Source organism: Schistocerca gregaria, chromosome 2, assembly GCF_023897955.1.
Source record: "Schistocerca gregaria isolate iqSchGreg1 chromosome 2, iqSchGreg1.2, whole genome shotgun sequence".
Lineage (NCBI taxonomy): Eukaryota > Metazoa > Arthropoda > Insecta > Orthoptera > Acrididae > Schistocerca > Schistocerca gregaria.
The window spans coordinates 381,939,791-381,961,720 of NC_064921.1; the positions used below are offsets into that span (position 1 = coordinate 381,939,791).

At 41.8% G+C, this 21,930-nt stretch overlaps 1 protein-coding gene across 1 annotated transcript in view; it reads right to left on the reverse strand.

Moving 5' to 3' along the window:
* The window catches only part of LOC126320681 (esterase FE4-like), a 68,408-nt gene that overhangs the window by 12,344 nt on the left and 34,134 nt on the right, over nt 1-21,930 (reverse strand). The window contains exons 7-9 of the mRNA XM_049994087.1: nt 17,693-17,858; nt 7,693-7,874; nt 4,753-4,882 (exon numbers count right to left, since the gene is read on the reverse strand). Coding sequence (XP_049850044.1) covers nt 4,753-4,882; nt 7,693-7,874; nt 17,693-17,858 — 478 coding nt within the window. The remainder of the gene's footprint in view (nt 1-4,752; nt 4,883-7,692; nt 7,875-17,692; nt 17,859-21,930) is intronic.

Genomic DNA, 21,930 nt, shown 5'->3' on the forward strand with positions numbered 1-21,930 from the left:
CATTCCAAGGTAAGAAGTAACTTATTTGTGATCTGATGCGGATGCGTTTCAAAAGAAAATCGCGTTATAGAAAGATCAAATTCAGACAAAAACCGCCAATCTTACATCTGCCTGGCCTGAAGGGCCACTGTGCATGTGCATATGCAGGTGTAACTGACTGATCTGCAATTTGATACCTGTCTTAAAGACAAATCCTTGTACGCTAAAACTATCCGATACCTCTACATTGCTTCCTTCTTGGAGAGTTCATGCATTTTCATAACGAGTTTGCAAATGTGATGAAATATTTCGATCAGCATATGTGCATGAAAAACCTTTTTCCAACTAAACGAATCAGGGTTATGTGGCAAACTGAGTGCGAAACTCTGTGAAATCGTCTGTAACTGTTTGTATGCCGTCACTTTGTACCAGATAAAAATTGTTATATGTCTTCAGCGTGCCAAAAATAATTAAGTAATAATAAAATTTTGTTTTGATTGTGATCTATGTTGAGAAATACGAAACCAAGTTGCAAGCAGTGCGGCTGCATTGCCATCTAAATAAGGCAGATTCACAGTTTCCGCCTCCTCGAGCTCACACAGTGTGGCATGGTAGTGGGGGAAGTGTGCAGCCGGGCTGAGCACTACGGCACACGAGACAGGGCATAGCTCGCTAGCCGAATTCTTGGCTGCCCTTGTTTTACAGTGACTCCAGTATCAACAGCAGACAGGTTGCTAACAGCAAAGGGTAGGCTAGATGACCATATTGAACATTATCCGTGTAAACTCCTACTACCCAGATCACTTACAATGTGTGCTGGTCTTACCACCTATGGACTTCCCTTGTGGCGATGGTTTTGTCACTGACTCGTCGCACAGGCAATCACAGTGCTGGAATTGCTGTCTCGCATCATATTCTCAGACGAGGTTATCTTTATGAGAAGCAGTATTCTCAACATTCACCAGTGCTCTATGCAGAATCCTCATGCAATGGTGGCGGCGACCGTCAGCACCGGTTCAGCCTCGATGTGTGGGCACAGAAAATTACCGATTGCCATGTGGGACTGGTCATCCTTCCACAACGCCCGGCAGACACTTCCATCAGGCCACTCTGCACCCACTGTTGGCAGACATACCTTTGGTGGTACAGAGGGCAATATTGCTCTTACGTGATCGTGTTCCAAATCAGTACCACCTTAAGCTTGGACGTAAGAAGCTAGAACAGACAGCACATTCCCACTTACGTGTCGCGTTGCTCTGCATCTGTATCCACAACCATGCATATTTCGCATACCAGCGTACGGTGCATGGCGGAAGGTACCTTATACCACCACTTACCATTTTCCTTCCTGTTCCACTAGCAAGTAGAGAAAGGGAAAAACGACTGTTTATGAGCCCCTGTATGATCATTAATTTCTATTACCTTATCTTTGTGGTCCTTAGGCGAAATGTACGTTGGTGGCAGTAGAATAGTTGTGCAGTCAACATCAAATCCCGATTCTCTAATTTTCTCAAAAGTACGAGGATTGGAACTTTAATAGCGGCAACTATTTATTTACAGCTCGTACAAAATAGATGGGTGTTTCAAAGTTTTACTGACCTTCAGAGTAGTAACCAGCATTGCGTATAATCCGTTGTCAGCGTTGTGGAAGTCGTAGGATACTCTTAGCAGTGCCAGTTGTGTTGACAGTTCGAGCAGCACTCTCTATTGCCAGACGAATTTGTAGCGGTACTGAAGCGAATACCGTGAAGTGTTTCCTTCAGTTTGGAAATCGAGTTGAACTCTAAGCTGGTCGTAGGTTATGTTCCAAAAATGAACAGCATAGAGACAGAAGTGATGACACTTTCTGCAGGACCTGACCATTACTTTGCAGGAGAATGCTCAAGCACGTACAGTGCAAACTGTAACTGATTTGTTTCACTGATAGGCCTGCTAAGTGCTATATCACCTACTGCACTCCCCTAACTTGAGCCCTCGTGAGTTCTACTCGATTTCTAATGTGAAGGAAACAGTTCACGGCATTCGCTTCAGAACTGCTACAAATTCGTCTGGCAATAAACCGCGCCGCTCAAACTATCAACACAACTGGCACTGCTAAGAGTATCCTACGACTTCCACCTCGCTGGCAACGGGTTATACACAAAGCTGGTGACTACTTTGAAGGTCAATAAAACTTTGAAACACCTATCTATTTTGTATGAGCTGGCCGGGCGCTGTGGCCGAGCGATTCTAGGCGCTTCAGTATGGAACCCCGCTGCTGCTACGGTCGCAGGTTCGAATCCTGCATCGGGCCTGGATGTGTGTGACGTCCTTAGGTTAGTTAGGTTTAAGTAGTTCTAAGTCTAGAGGACTGATGACATCAGATGTTAAGTCGCATAGTGCTTAGAGCCATTTGACCCTTTTTGTACAACCTGTAAACAAATAGTTCCTACTATTAAAGTTCCAGCCCTTGTATTTAGCATAAAGAACGTCGCCTTTCCCCCCTGGATTCCCATTTTAGTCCACGAATCACATCTGTAATACTCGATCGCTGACCAATCTTACCAGTAACAAGCATGGGAGCCCATCTCTGAATTTCTTTAATATCTCCCTTTAATCCGACCTGGTAGAGATACCAAACACTCGTAAAATAATCAATACTGGATCGCAGTAATGTTCTATACGCGGTTTCCTTTAGAGCTGAACCACACTTTCCGAAAATTCTCCCAATAAATCGAAGTCAACCATTAGCTTTCCCTACTACTATCCTTGCGTGCCCGTTCTACTTCATATCTATCCTTGCGTGCCAGTTCTACTTCATATCTATCCCTGCGTGCCCGTTCTACTTCATATCGCTTTGCAACGTTATGCTTAGGTATTCGTATTTAATCGGTGTGACTTTGTCAAGCAACACGCACGGGATTGTTTTTCCTACTCATCTGCATCAGCATACTTTTTCTACATTTATAACAAGCCGTGATTCCTCACAGCAACTATAAATTTTGTCTAAGTTACCTTGTATCCTTCTGCAGTCATTGGAAGGAACCTTCCCGTGCACCACGATGCCGTTAGCCGACAGCCGCAGATTGCTGCTCACCCTCTCCGTCACATCATTTGTGTATATACAGAATAACGGCGGTCCCATCACATTTCCCTGGGACACTTCTGACGAGACGCTTGTCCTTGATGAACATTTGCCGTCGCTGACAAAGTGCTGAGTTTTATTACAGATAAATTCGTCTAGCCACACACATATCTGAGAACCTATTCCGTACACTTGTATTTTCCTTAACAGTCTGCAGTGAGACACCGCGTCAAACGCTTTCTGGAAATCTAGGGATATGGAATCTGCCTCTTGCACTTCGTCCATGGTTCGAGGGTATCGTGCGAGGAAAGAGCAAGCTGAGTTTCGCACGAGGGATGCTTTCCAAAAACGTGCTGACTTGCAGATAGAAACTTTCCGTCTCTAGAAAACTTCTTGTAATCGAAGTGACAATATGTTCAAGAATTCTGCACCAGATCAATGCTAAGGATATTGATCTGTAATTCTACGGGTCAGTTCTTACAATCTTCTTATCTACAGGAGTCATTTGTAGTTTTTCCAGTCGCTTGGGACTTTGCTTTCAGTTGCTGAAACCTAAAATTTCAACATTCTTTTATAACCACATTCAAATGGGTGTACTTCACTCGGAGCGCATTTCTGGCCACATGTCCAGAGGACCATTTCTCTCCTTATCTTCGCAGAGATCGCTTCCTGTAGTTTGCTTCCATTTAGCAAAATCACCCAACATTTTTTTAAAAAAATGTGTACTGCAAGCCTGTAATGCTGTTAAAAATTTGGAGAGAAAAGACGCCATTCACACGTTTCATTGAAACTGCTCATCGAAGTGGCTGCGCTTATCAAGAAAATTATTGTCTCAAAACAAGTTAAAAAATCACGTACTTGTTAGTGTCTAGAAGTATACAGTCCAATCCCTGTACACTTGTTGAGTACATACCAAACGTATTAATCAGCTCATATGACACTTTCGCTCATTCTCTCTGCGTCTTTCAATGGAATCACACAGGTTACTTCTTCGTTTCACAGGCCACCTTACTGAGAAAATATTTTCTTATTTTAATATTTTCTTGAAATTTCTTGTGAGCAGAGATCAAAAGGGCTGATCTGTATTTGCTTTAAAGACAGTTTTAAGAGATATGATTTTATTCAATACTCATTGTTCATGATGACCTGTTGCATGCGTCCTGTTCCATTACGACCGTACAATACGTGCCATGTTGATGTCACAGTGAATGGTATGTAGAACATTACACAAAAGTTTGTTAAAAATAAAAACAGGTCTGTTACAAATAAAACAGCACAGTTAAAAAGCGCATTATGTAACTAGGTATGTCCAAATACATAACAACAAGATTTTTGAAGTTCAGAATAAGACTGTCTTCAGAGTTAAAATCGTCCATTAAAAATAAGTAGCACTGAATGCAACCTTGGCTGTTAAAGGTTTCTTCAAAGTTAATATATTATGTACTGTTCTCCCCTTACACCTTTTCTTGCCATTGCAAAAATCTTCTTATTTTGAGGGTGTAACATTGAACTCAATTAGGCCGTAAGTGACTTATGTTACGGAAAATGCCACTTTCTTCACATTTGATCGTGTTCTTTACATTATTACATTTGATGTTCTAAATTGTTTGTGGGACAAATTTCGAGATTGTTTGTTTCTTCTTTTAACAGACCTGCATCCTATACAGACATTCAAGATGTTCATTTGGTATAAGGAGTATTTCTCATACCTTCAGGAAATAGACTGAGAGGTCCGTCGTTGTAACTATATTCATAGTAGTATACGGGCTCTGAAGAATATCTGCCCATACTTCTTACGACAGCGTCAACTCCCTCGACGAAAGACAGATGAGAAGCAAACTGAAAATTATAATTAAAAATATGAGGATGTTAAACCTGGTGCCAGTCCAAATGCGAGTTCCTTTACATGAAAACTAAACAAAAGAGCAAACGCTTTATCCACAATTACATTACCTTTAATAATAAATGAAAAAGAAAAAGTGCTACTCAACTGTGAATTGAAAATTTTATACGGTAATCTGGAACAATATCTGTACAAAATGAATCGAATATTTAAACTACGCAATAATGCAAAATACGTGTACAGTTCTTCTTTAACTGTATAATATGCATAAGGTACATATTTTGTGTTAGTATATATTTACACATAACATAGTGGTGTGAGTAACTAGGTGTTGGACGCAGTTCCCGTTTGATAATATTTAGTGCACAACAAGTTCTACTTCACATCTGAAATATATTTAAGACAGTTGTTGTAATAGGAACCCTCTGATTTGGATAGGTGTAGCCAGCAGATTTGTTTTAATAGTCATTTTCGACTATGTTCAGCTCTGTTACATATTGTGTGTAGCTGTATGACAAACAAATCATGTCGTTTTCATTTCTCTTCGTGCGTGGTCGTGAACATTTGCATGCACGATGAGGAAAATCCCTGAAATGCTTGGTGCCGTCAGTATACAGAACATTTTAATGATATTAATACCACAGTTATCTGCTACTCAACTTAAAGTACCTGTTCAGAGTGTAGCAAAAACGTTGACCATTACATTTTGCTATCCTATAAGCTGGACGTCAGAAAAAAATGTGAAAACTTGTGAAATGCCTCAGCATTCGTTTCATCACTTTTGTTATCAATTTCAGGCAGTTTCTAATATATCAAGAGATAACAGAGAAAATCTACACGTGTCTCATGTGCTAGTTAATAGGAAGTTTAACGTTTATTTATCAGCAATGCCACATTTTTTACATCAAATGTCCGTTCTTGCAGTTGTCATTGTCCCTGTAAGTTCGCAATAGGTGGCCTGCAGCCCTTGCACATACATTTCAGTCTCCCGGCGGGTCGAGGTCAGAAAACTGATTCAGAACTGTTTGTACGAGTATCATCTTAAAAACTGGGCAAGGACTACACGACGGTACGAGTGAGAACATCATGAGAGTTTGGAGAAACGTAGGAGCCAAATAAATACCATGTCAGACTGGAGCCAGTCCGTTGTTTCATTTTTGTTACTATTAATTTCTAGGCGCTTCAGTCTGGAACTGCGTGACAGCTACGGTCGCAGGTTCGAATCCTGCCTCGGACATGGATGTGTGTGATGTCCTTAGGTTAGCTAGGTTTAAGTAGTTCTAAATTCTAGGGGACTGATGACCCCATATGTTAAGTACCATAGTGCTCAGAGCCATTTGAACCACCATCGGATTTGTTTTTATTTTCCTTCTTAAAGTGCTGCAAGAATTTACGTGCAATTTGGATACAGATGATTCTAGCGGACACAACATTCCTCTAATAATGTAACTCCGATTAATTTTGTATTGTGTCTACGTGTTGTATTAAGCTGGTAAAATATCAGTGTCAAGGCAGCCATTGCAGCAAAGGATATCTGTTAGCTGGAGCCCTAGCGACAGAATTTCTCGTGTTAATAAGAGCTTTGTCGCAGCCACAGGGAAGCCCCACCTACATCTGTCGGTCACCACCCCACCGACCATTTGTGCACTGGACGTTACTTTGGGAAAGCCGCGTGACTCTAATGCAGACGATACACAGGTATCTGACACTCTACACAAAATAGCTTGCAGCATTATGGAATAAGAAAATTTCTGGAAGCGCAGGAGACATTCACACTTCTGTACTCTGTGTCCTATTCAACAAAATTACCCCCTGTTGTGTCTGGTGACACAAAGGCCGGATGCTGGTGATAAGTGAACGGAGTGCGGGACGTCTGGATCAGCAGATAACATCTTGCCAGGCTGCGAGAGAATAAAAACTTGCGTGATGTTCATCCTGGTTATGAAAAAAATCCAGAGTGACTTGGTGTCACCAGTACATGGAGATTGTTGATCGAATACTGATGGAGAGATTATCACATATAATGATTGAATGGTACTTAAAAATGTAAACTGAGTGAGAGATCAGGCACAGTTTACCAAGAAAAAGAAGAGGCGGTTTCGTCGCATCGATGTAGGCCATATATTTTTCAAAAGTGAGAGTCCGCTAGCAATTGTTAGCAATTTTTTAACTTGGAAAAATCTTTTAGGAGGGGAGAGGGCAAGGTTTGTTACGTAGCACCTCATGAGCAGCGCTTCCCGTTTTGCCAACCGGTGTTTCATAGTGAGCTTCTCCACGGAGTACTTGGGGAAGTTTCAGTTGTGAGGTACTTCTGTTTTGTCTGCAGTCTGCATTTTTGCAACAATAAACTATGGTCAAAGCAGAGCTATCTTTGATTTCAGTAGACAGATGAACCCAACAACTCCATTTTTGGCAAGGAATACACCCCCGACGTTACGTGGGAGAACATCATGAGAGTTTGGAGAAACGTACGAGCCAAATCAATACCAGTCCCTACTTGTTAAACGACCTCTAGAGTAATTGTAAGCACACACTTTCCCACTATGCAGCAGAAAATAAATATACCAGAGATAGAAATGTCGCTACTTTATTATTGATTTTATGTAATCGTACTGAAGTAATCAGTATATCTTTCATATAAACTGCTTTTAATACCTATGTCGGTACTAAAAATTAAACTTCACGTAAACAGGCCATATTAGTGTATTTTTCAATTACATTTATGCATTAAGCCATTGTCAGAGCTGATGTCTTTGCACAGACGTTCCATAGCTCAGGAGCTGAGCCTAGTACCCCTGCTACTTACCAGAGCTGTGGTGTAGTTGTCCTGCACCGTGATCTCGCTGTCGTTGTAGTAAAACAGTCTCAGCGAATGAGCACCACTCAGCTGTTCCTCTCTGGTTGGAAGTCTCAGATCACACCCAACAATTTCATCGAAGTTTGCGTTCAGATTACTAATATCTTCTTCTGTAGCCAGTGATCCGATAGCTGCAACGACAATCAAACGGGCTTTCTTTGATATAGTAACATTCATAGTTAATAAGAAAAAAGAAACAAGCACAACATTTCAGATATGATTTTTGTTACGAAAATGAAATACACATCAGCAGTAGGAGATCTTATGTTAATCAGTTTTGAGCAAAATACGAACTAGTATCTGTGGCCTTGTCACAATTACGTGTGAACGACATGTTAAAGTGTCTTTCAAAATCTACCGCAAATTAGTACTCTTAAATCAAATATGAGTTACCTTACCCAACTCAGAAGTGCGTAGCCATGAATTTAACAGGAGTCAGTAACTCTTCTAGAAATTTCATTCACACTAGTGTTCTGCAAGCCATTAACATTCAAATTATCTTGATTCATCCACTACAGAATTACATCTCTTCACACAAATCACAAAATTTCTCTTTAGTATTACCCAGGTTGATAGTAATTTTACCACCAGAAGAAATCCAAGGTTAGTGTTATGACACATGCTGATGTATAATTACGAAAGTCATCGAGTTGGTGGTTGTTTCTCACTATTGTAACCCGCAGATACTAAGCAAAACGGGGAAAATGAGAGGAAAAAGGAATATATGAAGTACCACAGGAGTGAAAATAACTTGAAGGCAATGATATAGAAGGGAAAGAGGAAGCAGATAAAAGTGACTGTGGAAGTGTCATATTGCGAGAAGAATTTGACAGAACGCTGACGAGGAACCCCTTGAGCGCTACGTCGCAATAGGAAAACGATAAATGATATTTACGGCATTCGAAGCCACATATGTTGTCTACCATTGAACCACAATGTTGGCTGCTAATGGTGACATGGAGTGGGACTGGAGGTAGCCAGTGGTGAGCAGTTGAGCTGCGTAGTCGGTGAGTAGCTCACTATAGTGCTACACTGCTGGTGGTGTTGACAGAAAGCAGAATAATGACAACTACAAACAAAGCAAGCATTCAATCATATCTGCACCCGAAGATGAAATTTCGTCAGAAAGGAACTGAGGAAATTCCGCAGAATGAGAAAGAAGTGGCAGATGAAATCTTAGTGTTTCTGCAAGATGAGTCAGTGGAATGTGTGGTGTCGTACAGTCTCTATAGTGCAGGCAACGTACATGAGTAGTGGAATGATGACGATACGTGCTCAACAAGTAAAGGTGGTACTGAAACGGGTGCGGAGCCGTGTAGTTCATCATGCTTCTCGGACAGGGAGCCACAAATCCCGTCTCTAGTGAAACGTATTAAACGTCAATGGTTGTCCAAGGAGTGGGTACTGAACATAATCACGGGTATGATGCAAGACCATCCGCAAAATACACTCCTGGAAATGGAAAAAAGAACACACTGACACCGGTGTGTCAGACCCACCATACTTGCTCCGGACACTGCGAGAGGGCTGTACAAGCAATGATCACACGCCCGGCACAGCGGACACACCAAGAACCGCGGTGTTGGCCGTCGAATGGCGCTAGCTGCGCAGCATTTGTGCACCGCCGCCGTCGGTGTCAGCCAGTTTGCCGTGGCATACGGAGCTCCATTGCAGTCTTTAACACTGGTAGCATGCCGCGATAGCGTGGACGTGAACCGTATGTGCAGTTGACGGACTTTGAGCGAGGGCGTATAGTGGGCATGCGGGAGGCTGGGTGGACGTACCGCCGAATTGCTCAACACGTGGGGCGTGAGGTCTCCACAGTACATCGATGTTGTCGCCAGTGGTCTGCGGAAGGTGCACGTGCCCGTCGACCTGGGACCGGACCGCAGTGACGCACGGATGCACGCCAAGACCGTAGGATCCTACGCAGTGCCGTAGGGGACCGCACCGCCACTTCCCAGCAAATTAGGGACACTGTTGCTCCTGGGGTATCGGCGAGGACCATTCGCAACCGTCTCCATGAAGCTGGGCTACGGTCCCGCACACCGTTAGGCCGTCTTCCGCTCACGCCTCAACATCGTGCAGCCCGCCTCCAGTGGTGTCGCAACAGGCGTGAATGGAGGGACGAATGGAGACATGTCGTCTTCAGCGATGAGAGTCGCTTCTGCCTTGGTGCCAATGATGGTAGTATGTGTGTTTGGCGCCGTGCAGGTAAGCGCCACAATCAGGACTGCATACGACCGAGGCACACAGGGCCAACACCCGGCGATCTCCTACACTGGCCGTACACCTCTGGTGATCGTCGAGGGGACACTGAATAGTGCACGGTACATCCAAACCGTCATCGAACCCATCGTTCTACCATTCCTAGACCGGCAAGGGAACTTGCTGTTCCAACAGGACAATGCACGTCCGCATGTATCCCGTGCCACCCAACGTGCTCTAGAAGGTGTAAGTCAACTACCCTGGCCAGCAAGTTCTCCGGATCTGTCCCCCGTTGAGCATGTTTGGGACTGGATGAAGCGTCCTCTCACGCGGTTTCTTCACGTCCAGAACGAACGCTGCTCCAGCTGAGGCGCCAGGTGGAAATGGCATGGCAAGCCGTTCCACAGGACTACATCCAGCATCTCTACGATCGTCTCCATGGGAGAATAGCAGCCTGTATTGCTGCGAAAGGTGGATATACACTGTACTAGTGCCGACATTGTGCATGCTCTGTTGCCTGTGTCTATGTGACTGTGGTTCTGTCAGTGTGATCATGTGATGTATCTGACCCCAGGAATGTGTCAATAAAGTTTCCCCTTCCTGGGACAATGAATTCACGGTGTTCTTATTTCAATTTCCAGGAGTGTAGTACAAAAACGACTACCAACAGACTTCGAATAAATTCGCAGCAGTATGGCTGTGTAGTGGTTAAGAAAAACTACGAATATTCAAGGGAGGACAAAGAGAACTTGTTAAAAAATCTTGTATCTGCACGTTTCAAGGATGCTCGATAGAATTTATAGAATGCGCATTATAGTAACCTACTAGGTTATGCACATAAGATTGCGAGAGACATAAATTACAATGATTTCAAGGGAAACAGCAGATGGTTGCATAACTTCAAACTGCTACAGAATTGTAAGACGTGAAATAACGAAATTTCAAAGAAGCATCAACTCGACGATGCACGGCGAACTGCGAAATTGGCTAGAAAATTTGTTGATGAGATAAACAAACTTATCTCATTGTTCAGTAAGGAATTTATTTTCAACTCCGAATCATCGGGATTTGAAGGGGAAATATATTTTAAAGGAACCCTGAAAATTGCAGGTACCAACAGAATTGTATCAAGATCAACCAACATCGATGTCTAACGCATTTGAATACAGTTATCACCATTGTTAAGCTGGATGGTAAGATGGCTGGAATGTTTTTATTGTGCGAAAAGTTGGAGGTGTTCTGTCCCCTACGATTTTCTGGCGTGTCTGACCTTGCAAAGACAGTGGGGTACATTTACGTCACAGTAAGCAAGCGTGCGAAGATGGACGTAAGAGAACTACAGCTATAGTATGATCACATCTGTTAGCCAATACCTGTTCAAAATAACTTGCTTTTTCTCGATTCATAGTGTGTGTATAAAAATCATGCTCCTTTAGAGCAAATTATCACTCCTGAAAAGTGTGTGCTATTGCAGTTCATATCACCTGGAACCACCAGACAAATTCAGTCTCTGGATGTTTGTTTTCTGTGCCTATAAAACATATTATCGCACTATCTGCAGCTACGCCCTAAAGGATAGCCATGAAAAAATGTTTCGCATTCCATTGCATGTCATCACTTCCATCAGTTCTCATCACATCGTTTCACCAATACGATTCTATGCGCATTATTTTTGAATGGATACCTAGCTGAACATCCTGCAGGCATTGTGACTCCCAAAGGGTTCCCTTCGATGTTGATGGTGCGAACGTTTGTGATCACTGTGGTGCGACATTTTTCATTCAGTGTTAATAGTGTAAGTTAATGGTTTGTTTTTAACATATCTTGAATGTCGACTATGTCCATTATATGAAGTGTAATACATACATCCCATAGAAAATTGATCTCTACACTTCCCGGACACTCATTTTCTGTCAGTCTCCTGATGCACATGTTGAGTCATTAGCGGCTAATACTTTTCTTGTCATAATTGTTAACACAACATTACCAATCGAGCCTTATTAAAGACTGAACTTGCGAGCTCTTACTTAAAGTGTTCATTGTAACCAAAAGGGGAAAAAATGAAAGCTGAAAGCAATGTACAGACGTACTTACAGGGGAAAAGAACTTAAAGGCATCGTTATAAAAGCGAATAGCAAATTATTGAAGATGAGAGCACTGAGAGACTTGAGTTGCAACTCGCCCCCTGGAGTAGACGACATTTTCTCAGAATTATTGCGTTAATCATGACAAAACTGTTTCACCTAGTGTGCAAGATACATAGAACGGGGGAAATACCCTCAGACATCAAGAATAATGTAATAATTCCAATTCCAAAGGAAGTTAATCTCTAGAAGGGTGAATATTACGCAGTTATCAGTTCTGTAAGTCATGCCTGGAAAATACTGACATGAATTATTTACAGAAGATTGAAAAACTGGTAGAAGTTGAAATAAAGTAAGATGAGTTCAGGTTCCAAAGAAATACTGAAACACACTAGGCATCACTGACCCACTGTTGGAAGGTCGGTTAAAGAAAAGTAAGTCTACGGTTACATCATTTGTACATTTACAGCAGGAATTTGACAATTTTAACAAATACAGGGAGTGAAAAGTTGTTTATAACTTGTACCGAAACAAGACTGCAGATACGAATTGATTGGGATGAGACAGTAGAAGGGACCGAAAAGGGAATGAGAGAATGTTCTAGCCTAACCCTAATGTTATTCGATCTGTACTATGAGTAAGCTGTAAAAGAAATCATGGATTAATTTGGAAACAGAATTAAAGTTCAGAGACAAGATATAAAAATTGAAAAAATTACCGATGACATCGTGTTTTTGTCAGACACAGCAAAACAGTTGAAGAACAGTTGAATAAATTGGGTAGTGTCTTGAAAAGATGCATAAAACGCATATTTGAACCATAAACTGTTTTTATTTTACACCCAGTCATTTACCAGTCTCGGTCTTAGACCATCTTTGCGAATGAAGGGTTAAAATCTGTATAATGATGTAGGTTTATATTTCGAGCCTGTCGCGTAAGACTCGCTAGTAGCGCCTATTTGAGGATGCTGATCAGATTCGATTTATATACATTCTGTAATGGTTGTAAGCGCTAGTTACATTTAAAATTGTATGTGGTGAGGTGATGCTAGCCGAGAATGCCTCTAACGCGACAAAAACTCCATTTCGAGCACCTCACTGAGTTTGAACAAGATCGTGTAAAAGTGCTATGAGAAGCTGGATGTTCCTTCTGCGGTCCTCCAGAAAGACTTGGCAGGCATGTAGCCACTGTACACGACTGCTGGAAGCGGTGGTGAAGAAAGCAGGCTCGCAAGAAGACTGAGGTCCAGACGGCCATGTGGTACTACGGAAAGAAAAAGGCCATCGTGTTCGGCGTATGGCTCTGGTGCATCGTACTGCAATTCGAGAAGCAGTTGGTATCACACAGACACAAGGAAGCGTTCCAAGTTGGTCACTTCTAGGACAGCTCCAATCTAGTCGCCTTGTAATGTGAATTCAACTGAAACCCTAACTTCATTGGTGTCAAGGAGAGCACATTGGATGGCAGGTTGGAAGTCTGTTGTGTTTTCTGATGAAAGCTGGTTCTGCCTCGATCCCAGTGATGGCCATATGTTGGTCAGATGAAGTCCAGGTGAGGACCTTCAACCAACCTGTATGCGTCCTAGACACACTTGGACCTACAAAAAATTGCTCTGAGCACTATGGGACTTAATTTCTGACGTCATCACTCCCCTAGAACTTAGAAATACTCAAACCTAACTAACCTAAGGACATCACACAGATCCATGTCCGAGGCAGGATTCGAACCTGCGACCGTAGCGGTCGCGTGGTTCTAGACTGTAGCGCCTAGAACCGCTCGGCCACCCTGGCCGGCACTTGGACCTACAACTGGAGCTGTGGTCTCAGGTACGATTTCGCACGACAACAGGAGCAACCAACATCGATGTCTAACGCATTTGAATACAGTTATCACCATTGTTAAGCTGGATGGTAAGATGGCTGGAATGTTTTTATTGTGCGAAAAGTTGGAGGTGTTCTGTCCCCTACGATTTTCTGGCGTGTCTGACCTTGCAAAGACAGTGGGGTACATTTACGTCACAGTAAGCAAGCGTGCGAAGATGGACGTAAGAGAACTACAGCTATAGTATGATCACATCTGTTAGCCAATACCTGTTCAAAATAACTTGCTTTTTCTCGATTCATAGTGTGTGTATAAAAATCATGCTCCTTTAGAGCAAATTATCACTCCTGAAAAGTGTGTGCTATTGCAGTTCATATCACCTGGAACCACCAGACAAATTCAGTCTCTGGATGTTTGTTTTCTGTGCCTATAAAACATATTATCGCACTATCTGCAGCTACGCCCTAAAGGATAGCCATGAAAAAATGTTTCGCATTCCATTGCATGTCATCACTTCCATCAGTTCTCATCACATCGTTTCACCAATACGATTCTATGCGCATTATTTTTGAATGGATACCTAGCTGAACATCCTGCAGGCATTGTGACTCCCAAAGGGTTCCCTTCGATGTTGATGGTGCGAACGTTTGTGATCACTGTGGTGCGACATTTTTCATTCAGTGTTAATAGTGTAAGTTAATGGTTTGTTTTTAACATATCTTGAATGTCGACTATGTCCATTATATGAAGTGTAATACATACATCCCATAGAAAATTGATCTCTACACTTCCCGGACACTCATTTTCTGTCAGTCTCCTGATGCACATGTTGAGTCATTAGCGGCTAATACTTTTCTTGTCATAATTGTTAACACAACATTACCAATCGAGCCTTATTAAAGACTGAACTTGCGAGCTCTTACTTAAAGTGTTCATTGTAACCAAAAGGGGAAAAAATGAAAGCTGAAAGCAATGTACAGACGTACTTACAGGGGAAAAGAACTTAAAGGCATCGTTATAAAAGCGAATAGCAAATTATTGAAGATGAGAGCACTGAGAGACTTGAGTTGCAACTCGCCCCCTGGAGTAGACGACATTTTCTCAGAATTATTGCGTTAATCATGACAAAACTGTTTCACCTAGTGTGCAAGATACATAGAACGGGGGAAATACCCTCAGACATCAAGAATAATGTAATAATTCCAATTCCAAAGGAAGTTAATCTCTAGAAGGGTGAATATTACGCAGTTATCAGTTCTGTAAGTCATGCCTGGAAAATACTGACATGAATTATTTACAGAAGATTGAAAAACTGGTAGAAGTTGAAATAAAGTAAGATGAGTTCAGGTTCCAAAGAAATACTGAAACACACTAGGCATCACTGACCCACTGTTGGAAGGTCGGTTAAAGAAAAGTAAGTCTACGGTTACATCATTTGTACATTTACAGCAGGAATTTGACAATTTTAACAAATACAGGGAGTGAAAAGTTGTTTATAACTTGTACCGAAACAAGACTGCAGATACGAATTGATTGGGATGAGACAGTAGAAGGGACCGAAAAGGGAATGAGAGAATGTTCTAGCCTAACCCTAATGTTATTCGATCTGTACTATGAGTAAGCTGTAAAAGAAATCATGGATTAATTTGGAAACAGAATTAAAGTTCAGAGACAAGATATAAAAATTGAAAAAATTACCGATGACATCGTGTTTTTGTCAGACACAGCAAAACAGTTGAAGAACAGTTGAATAAATTGGGTAGTGTCTTGAAAAGATGCATAAAACGCATATTTGAACCATAAACTGTTTTTATTTTACACCCAGTCATTTACCAGTCTCGGTCTTAGACCATCTTTGCGAATGAAGGGTTAAAATCTGTATAATGATGTAGGTTTATATTTCGAGCCTGTCGCGTAAGACTCGCTAGTAGCGCCTATTTGAGGATGCTGATCAGATTCGATTTATATACATTCTGTAATGGTTGTAAGCGCTAGTTACATTTAAAATTGTATGTGGTGAGGTGATGCTAGCCGAGAATGCCTCTAACGCGACAAAAACTCCATTTCGAGCACCTCACTGAGTTTGAACAAGATCGTGTAAAAGTGCTATGAGAAGCTGGATGTTCCTTCTGCGGTCCTCCAGAAAGACTTGGCAGGCATGTAGCCACTGTACACGACTGCTGGAAGCGGTGGTGAAGAAAGCAGGCTCGCAAGAAGACTGAGGTCCAGACGGCCATGTGGTACTACGGAAAGAAAAAGGCCATCGTGTTCGGCGTATGGCTCTGGTGCATCGTACTGCAATTCGAGAAGCAGTTGGTATCACACAGACACAAGGAAGCGTTCCAAGTTGGTCACTTCTAGGACAGCTCCAATCTAGTCGCCTTGTAATGTGAATTCAACTGAAACCCTAACTTCATTGGTGTCAAGGAGAGCACATTGGATGGCAGGTTGGAAGTCTGTTGTGTTTTCTGATGAAAGCTGGTTCTGCCTCGATCCCAGTGATGGCCATATGTTGGTCAGATGAAGTCCAGGTGAGGACCTTCAACCAACCTGTATGCGTCCTAGACACACTTGGACCTACAAAAAATTGCTCTGAGCACTATGGGACTTAATTTCTGACGTCATCACTCCCCTAGAACTTAGAAATACTCAAACCTAACTAACCTAAGGACATCACACAGATCCATGTCCGAGGCAGGATTCGAACCTGCGACCGTAGCGGTCGCGTGGTTCTAGACTGTAGCGCCTAGAACCGCTCGGCCACCCTGGCCGGCACTTGGACCTACAACTGGAGCTGTGGTCTCAGGTACGATTTCGCACGACAACAGGAGCATTCTCTTAGTTATTCTGACAGCAAATTGTACGTCAGTCTGGTGACCCGACATGTTGTGCTGCATGCCAGGTTGTTTTTTCCAATGGGATAACGCTTTCCCACATAACGCTGTTGTAACGCAACATGCTCAGCAGAGTGTCCAAATGTTGCCTTGACCTGCTGCTCGATCACCTGATCTGTCTCCAATCGAGCACATATACGACATGTTCCTTCACTCCTGCGTCGTCCGCAAACAGCAATAACCGTTCCTGTACTGACCGACCAAGTGCAACATGCACGGAAGACCATCTCACAAACTGACATCTGGCACATGTACAACACAATGCATGCACGTTTGCATTCTCGGATTCAATATATTGGCGTTTACTACCTTTATTGATGTATCAGCATTTCACATTTGCAACGGTTTATCTCACGATTACATCTCTGTGATCTTTAAATGTTAATCACTTAAATATGCCACCTAGACGTATGTATTCCCGAAATTTCATTACTCTATATTAGTTACTTTTTGGTGTTGCAAATTGTTTTTGTCAGTGTATTTTCCACGAGTGTAGCCTCTTATCGAAGTGAACAGTGGATGATAAACACTTGCAACATGAAGAGAATAGATGGTTTTGAAACGTGGCGCTGTAAAATAATGCGAAATAAAATGGAGGAACGAGTGGGAAACGGAAAAAGCGAGTTATGGCATACATCGAATAAAAGAAGGGTTTAGTTGGTTGGACACATCCTGATGCACGAAGGAGTCGTCGATTTAGTAACAGAGGTAAGTGTGGGAGGTAAAAATTGTAGAAGGGACGAATACAGGATGCTGATTCAAATGTGTGTGGGTTGCAATAGCTATGTGGAGATGAAGAAGCTTGCCCAGGATACAGAATTGTGGAGAGCTGCATCCGACCAGTCCTCCGACTGAAGACTATAAGAAAAACAATGCTTCCAATTTGTATAAGTAATTGGTGTTGTCATATAAAAGAAATATGTGAATCCTTATCATACAAACCGTGAATCTGGGCAACTCTTTCGAGGTCCGTAACTCCTGACATGTACGGGACGGGATTGAAGCGACCTTCAGCCATCAGCCGCCATGGTTCCTCAGTGAGAAACGCTGATTCGTGATCCGGTTCGACACTGGGTACCCAGACGCATGAGAGTAAACTCTGGCTGTCCTGTCATTGAAGAAAGATAAATTATTTTCACGTCAGTACAGTTTCGAAGCAAATTTCAAAGATTACCTGAAAATATAGACGACCAAGGCGTTGTAAAGAGGTTAAGGCCACACTAAGGAAGAAACGAAGTTCTAAACTTCTTGACCACAGGATGTCAAGATCTCAAAAGATTATGGTCACGTTTCATTTGCTTCCAATTAAGTTGATTTTGATTCAGTGATGAACATTAGATGTAATGCTTCTACTGCTATACGGCTGCTCATTGCTTGCTATTAATATTTTTATAGGCGAACATTCTATCGTCAAAAGTAACCTTTGGATATTGGTAGAACCATAATTTTGTAATCTGTACAGCAAAGTTTAATAATAGATGTACTTTACTTCACTTGTATAGTACGTGAAATGGTAATTGAACTGAGTCCTGCGGAAAGATTCGTGGTACATGTAACCCTGTATCTTTCAGTTCTCCCAACTGAAATAAATGGATAAACAAACGAAAAAAAAGATACAGATGTTTATTTCTCTCAGTTTCTTATCGCATGCTCTACTGCTTCTTTGATCCCATGCTTCAAGACTTCTTCCGGTCTCATCTAGACGTCCCACTAGCGTGGCTTGAGTTAATAGTTGGGTTCTATTGCCACCTTCTGTTAAGTCATCTGTCACGTCAAATCAGCTCTTCGTATATTGGGTCCAAGCTACCATTTTCACTGCAGCATTCCCCAAACGTACGGGACAAATGTTCCTCCAGGAACCATCAAGAACATCTAAGGAAAAGGTTACCTCCTTATCTCTGGGGTCGGTATCCACCAGGGTCACTGTCCTGAGGTAGTTGTCCTCTTTAACTTCAAGGCCAAGGGTTAATGACCTCTCTGAGGCAAATGGAACAAGTCGGCCAGTTTTTCTTATTGCTTTTATTAATGACCTGTCATAATTTTTTTTTAATCTGTGTAGTTAATAACATATCACATTTATCACCATTATTAATGATTTGTCCCTTTTATTATCATTATTGATAAACCAGTTACAACGATTTATCAACCAAAAATAATTTTCCCCACCCACCCAAAAAAAACCTCACTACTCTGGTCCTACTAACCATCATACTAACTCATCACTGATGTTCTGTTCACTACAATGGAAGGTTCATGATTAACCGTCAGATAGTACCCTCACTTGCCTCCTGTCGTGTGCTCCAACCATTTACACAATTCCGTTTTTCTGCAGTCAGCAGAAGAGTATACTGCCCACTGATATTTCAAAAAGATACATCCAGAATAGTGTTTGGAGGTGGATCACTCAGCATTAGTTCCAGAGTGGGGTCTGACGATGCCCACGAGTAAGATAAACATCCACACACAAACACACACACACACACACACACACACACACACACACACAACAGCACAATTGTGGTATGTGTAAAGAATAAAGCCTTGTTTCCAACGAACATTATTTCCACCTGTTACAGACATCTGGTATCTTTAGAGTATAAACGTTGCCTCAACAGCTCTGGCAGCACTGTATGTTATTAACAATGAGTAAGTACAAATGGATGTCATCATTGTTATGTGGCCTTGGAGCGAGATACAGTAAGAATAAATAGGCATAAAGCTGTATTTAAGATATGAACAGCGAGCATGCCACCTCCTCTGCAATCTATGTGTGTCTTACTACATATACATGAGGATTGACTTTTTCAGTTAGCATTGGGTGTTGGCAGAAGTAGTTCCTTGATTGACATTTGGAAGAAGAGGAACAAGTGGTCTTGAAGACATTTTGTAGATTGTCTCTGGCTTGCTGGAGGAATCCTATGCTGGACGCTAAAGAAATATGGTAGTGTGAGCAACAAGAGCACAAATGTACTTGCATATTTAGGCACAGAATACGAAAAAATTGGAAAATATGGGAAAAATATGCAAAATATGGGAAAAAATGTGGAAAAAATGTGGGTACGAAATGGGAATACAGGGTATCTGTGTTTAGTGTACATACTAAAGGAGAGTGCTCGTATGTTGAGATACTTACAGAAAATCATATGTCAACAAGTGCTTTACAGTGTGAGAATAGCATGTCAGAGGTATCTCGTTCTGCACACTCCACTATACTACTAGGGAATTAAATATATCTGAGTCTGCTACCACACAGACCATCTGTAACATTTAAATTAGAATTCCTTCCGCACACTGGCCACCGTTAAGGAATCGTGATTTTAGTGATAGAATGTGCACCATCCACTTTCTATGTAGGCACTCGTCCGTAGGGTTCAAAACAACATTTTACTCTCCGTAGAGTACTATTAGGACCAGCTGTAAGATCTGTTAAAAGGTTCTTTGTGAAATGGTAATGGCACTCCACAGGCCAATTGCACACTACCTTAAGCTGTATATGTGTGTGTATTGGTGGGAAGAAAAATATGTACCATTCCGTTAACAAATACCGTTTATAATTCGTTGCCTACACTAATTTGTAAACACACTTTAAAAAAAGCATTACGCCATGGAAGCAATGGTGATTTGCGGCTGAAGCTGTAAACATTACACTAAACAAACGAGAGAGATTGTAATATTATTCTAAACAAGTAGAAAAGTTCAAATACAGGATAAATATAAATAACAAATACATACGTTAAATCACAAGGCTCGGAGTAAACGAAGTTAATGTAGCAACATTTTCGACTTTATATTCTGCCCTAATACACGTGTGGCAGACACTTTTACATCAACTGCGACTAAATAATATTGTTTTAAGCGGTAATTTGTTGTTATTGTGGTCTTCAGTCCCGAGACTGGTTTGATGCAGCTCTCCATGCTACTCTATCTTGTGCAAGCTTCTTCATCTCCCAGTACCTACTGCAACCTACATCCTTCTGAATCTGCTTGGTGTAGTCATCTCTTGGTCTCCCACTACGATTTTTACCCTCCACGCTGCCCTCCAATACTAAATTGGTGATCCCTTGATGCCTCAGAACATGTCCTACCAACCGATCCCTTCTTCTGGTCAAGTTGTGCCACAAACTTCTCTTCTCCCCAATCCTGTTCAATACTTCCTCATTAGTTATGTGATCTACCCGTCTAATCTTCAGCATTCTTCTGTAGCACCACATTTCGAAAGCTTCTATTCTCTTCTTGTCCAAACTATTTATCGTCCATGTTTGACTTCCATACATGGCTACACTCCATATAAATACTTTCAGAAATGACTTCCTGACACTTAAATCTATACTCGATGTTAACAAATTTCTCTTCTTCAGAAACGCTTTCCTTGCATTGCCAGTCTACATTTTATATCCTCTCTACTTCGACCATCATCAGTTATTTTGCTCGCCAAATAGCAAAACTCCTTTACTACTTTAAGTGTCTCATTTCCTAATCTAATTCCCTCAGCATCACCCGACTTAATTCGACTACATTCCATTATCCCCGTTTTGCTATTGTTGATGTTCATCTTATATCCTCCTTTCAAAACACTGTCCATTCCCTTAAACTGCTCTTCCAAGTCCTTTGCCGTCTCTGACAGAATTACGATGTCATCGGCGAACCTCAACATCTTGATTCCTTCTCCATGGATTTTAATACCTGCTCCGAATTTTTCTTTTGTTTCCTTCACTGCTTGCTCAATATATAGATTGAATAACATCGGGGAGAGACTACAACCCTGTCTCACCCCCTGCCCAACCACTGCTTCCCTTGCATGTCCCTCGACTCTTATAACTGCCATCTGGTTTCTGTACAAACTGTAAAAAGCCTTTCGCTCCCTGTATTTTACCCCTGCTACCTTCAGCATTTTAAAGAGAGTATTCCAATCAACATTGTCAAAATCTTTCTCTAAGTCTACAAATTCTAGAATTGTAAGTTTGCCCTTCCTTAATCTAGCTTCTAAGATAAGTCGTAGGGTCAGTATTGCCTCACGTGTTCCAACATTTCTACGGAATCCAAGCTGATCTTCCCCGAGGTCGGCTTCTACTAGTTTTTCCATTCGTCTGTAAAGAATTCGCGTTAGTATTTTGCAGCTCTGACTTATTAAACTGATATTTCGGTAATTTTACATCTGACAACACCTGCTTTCTTAGGGA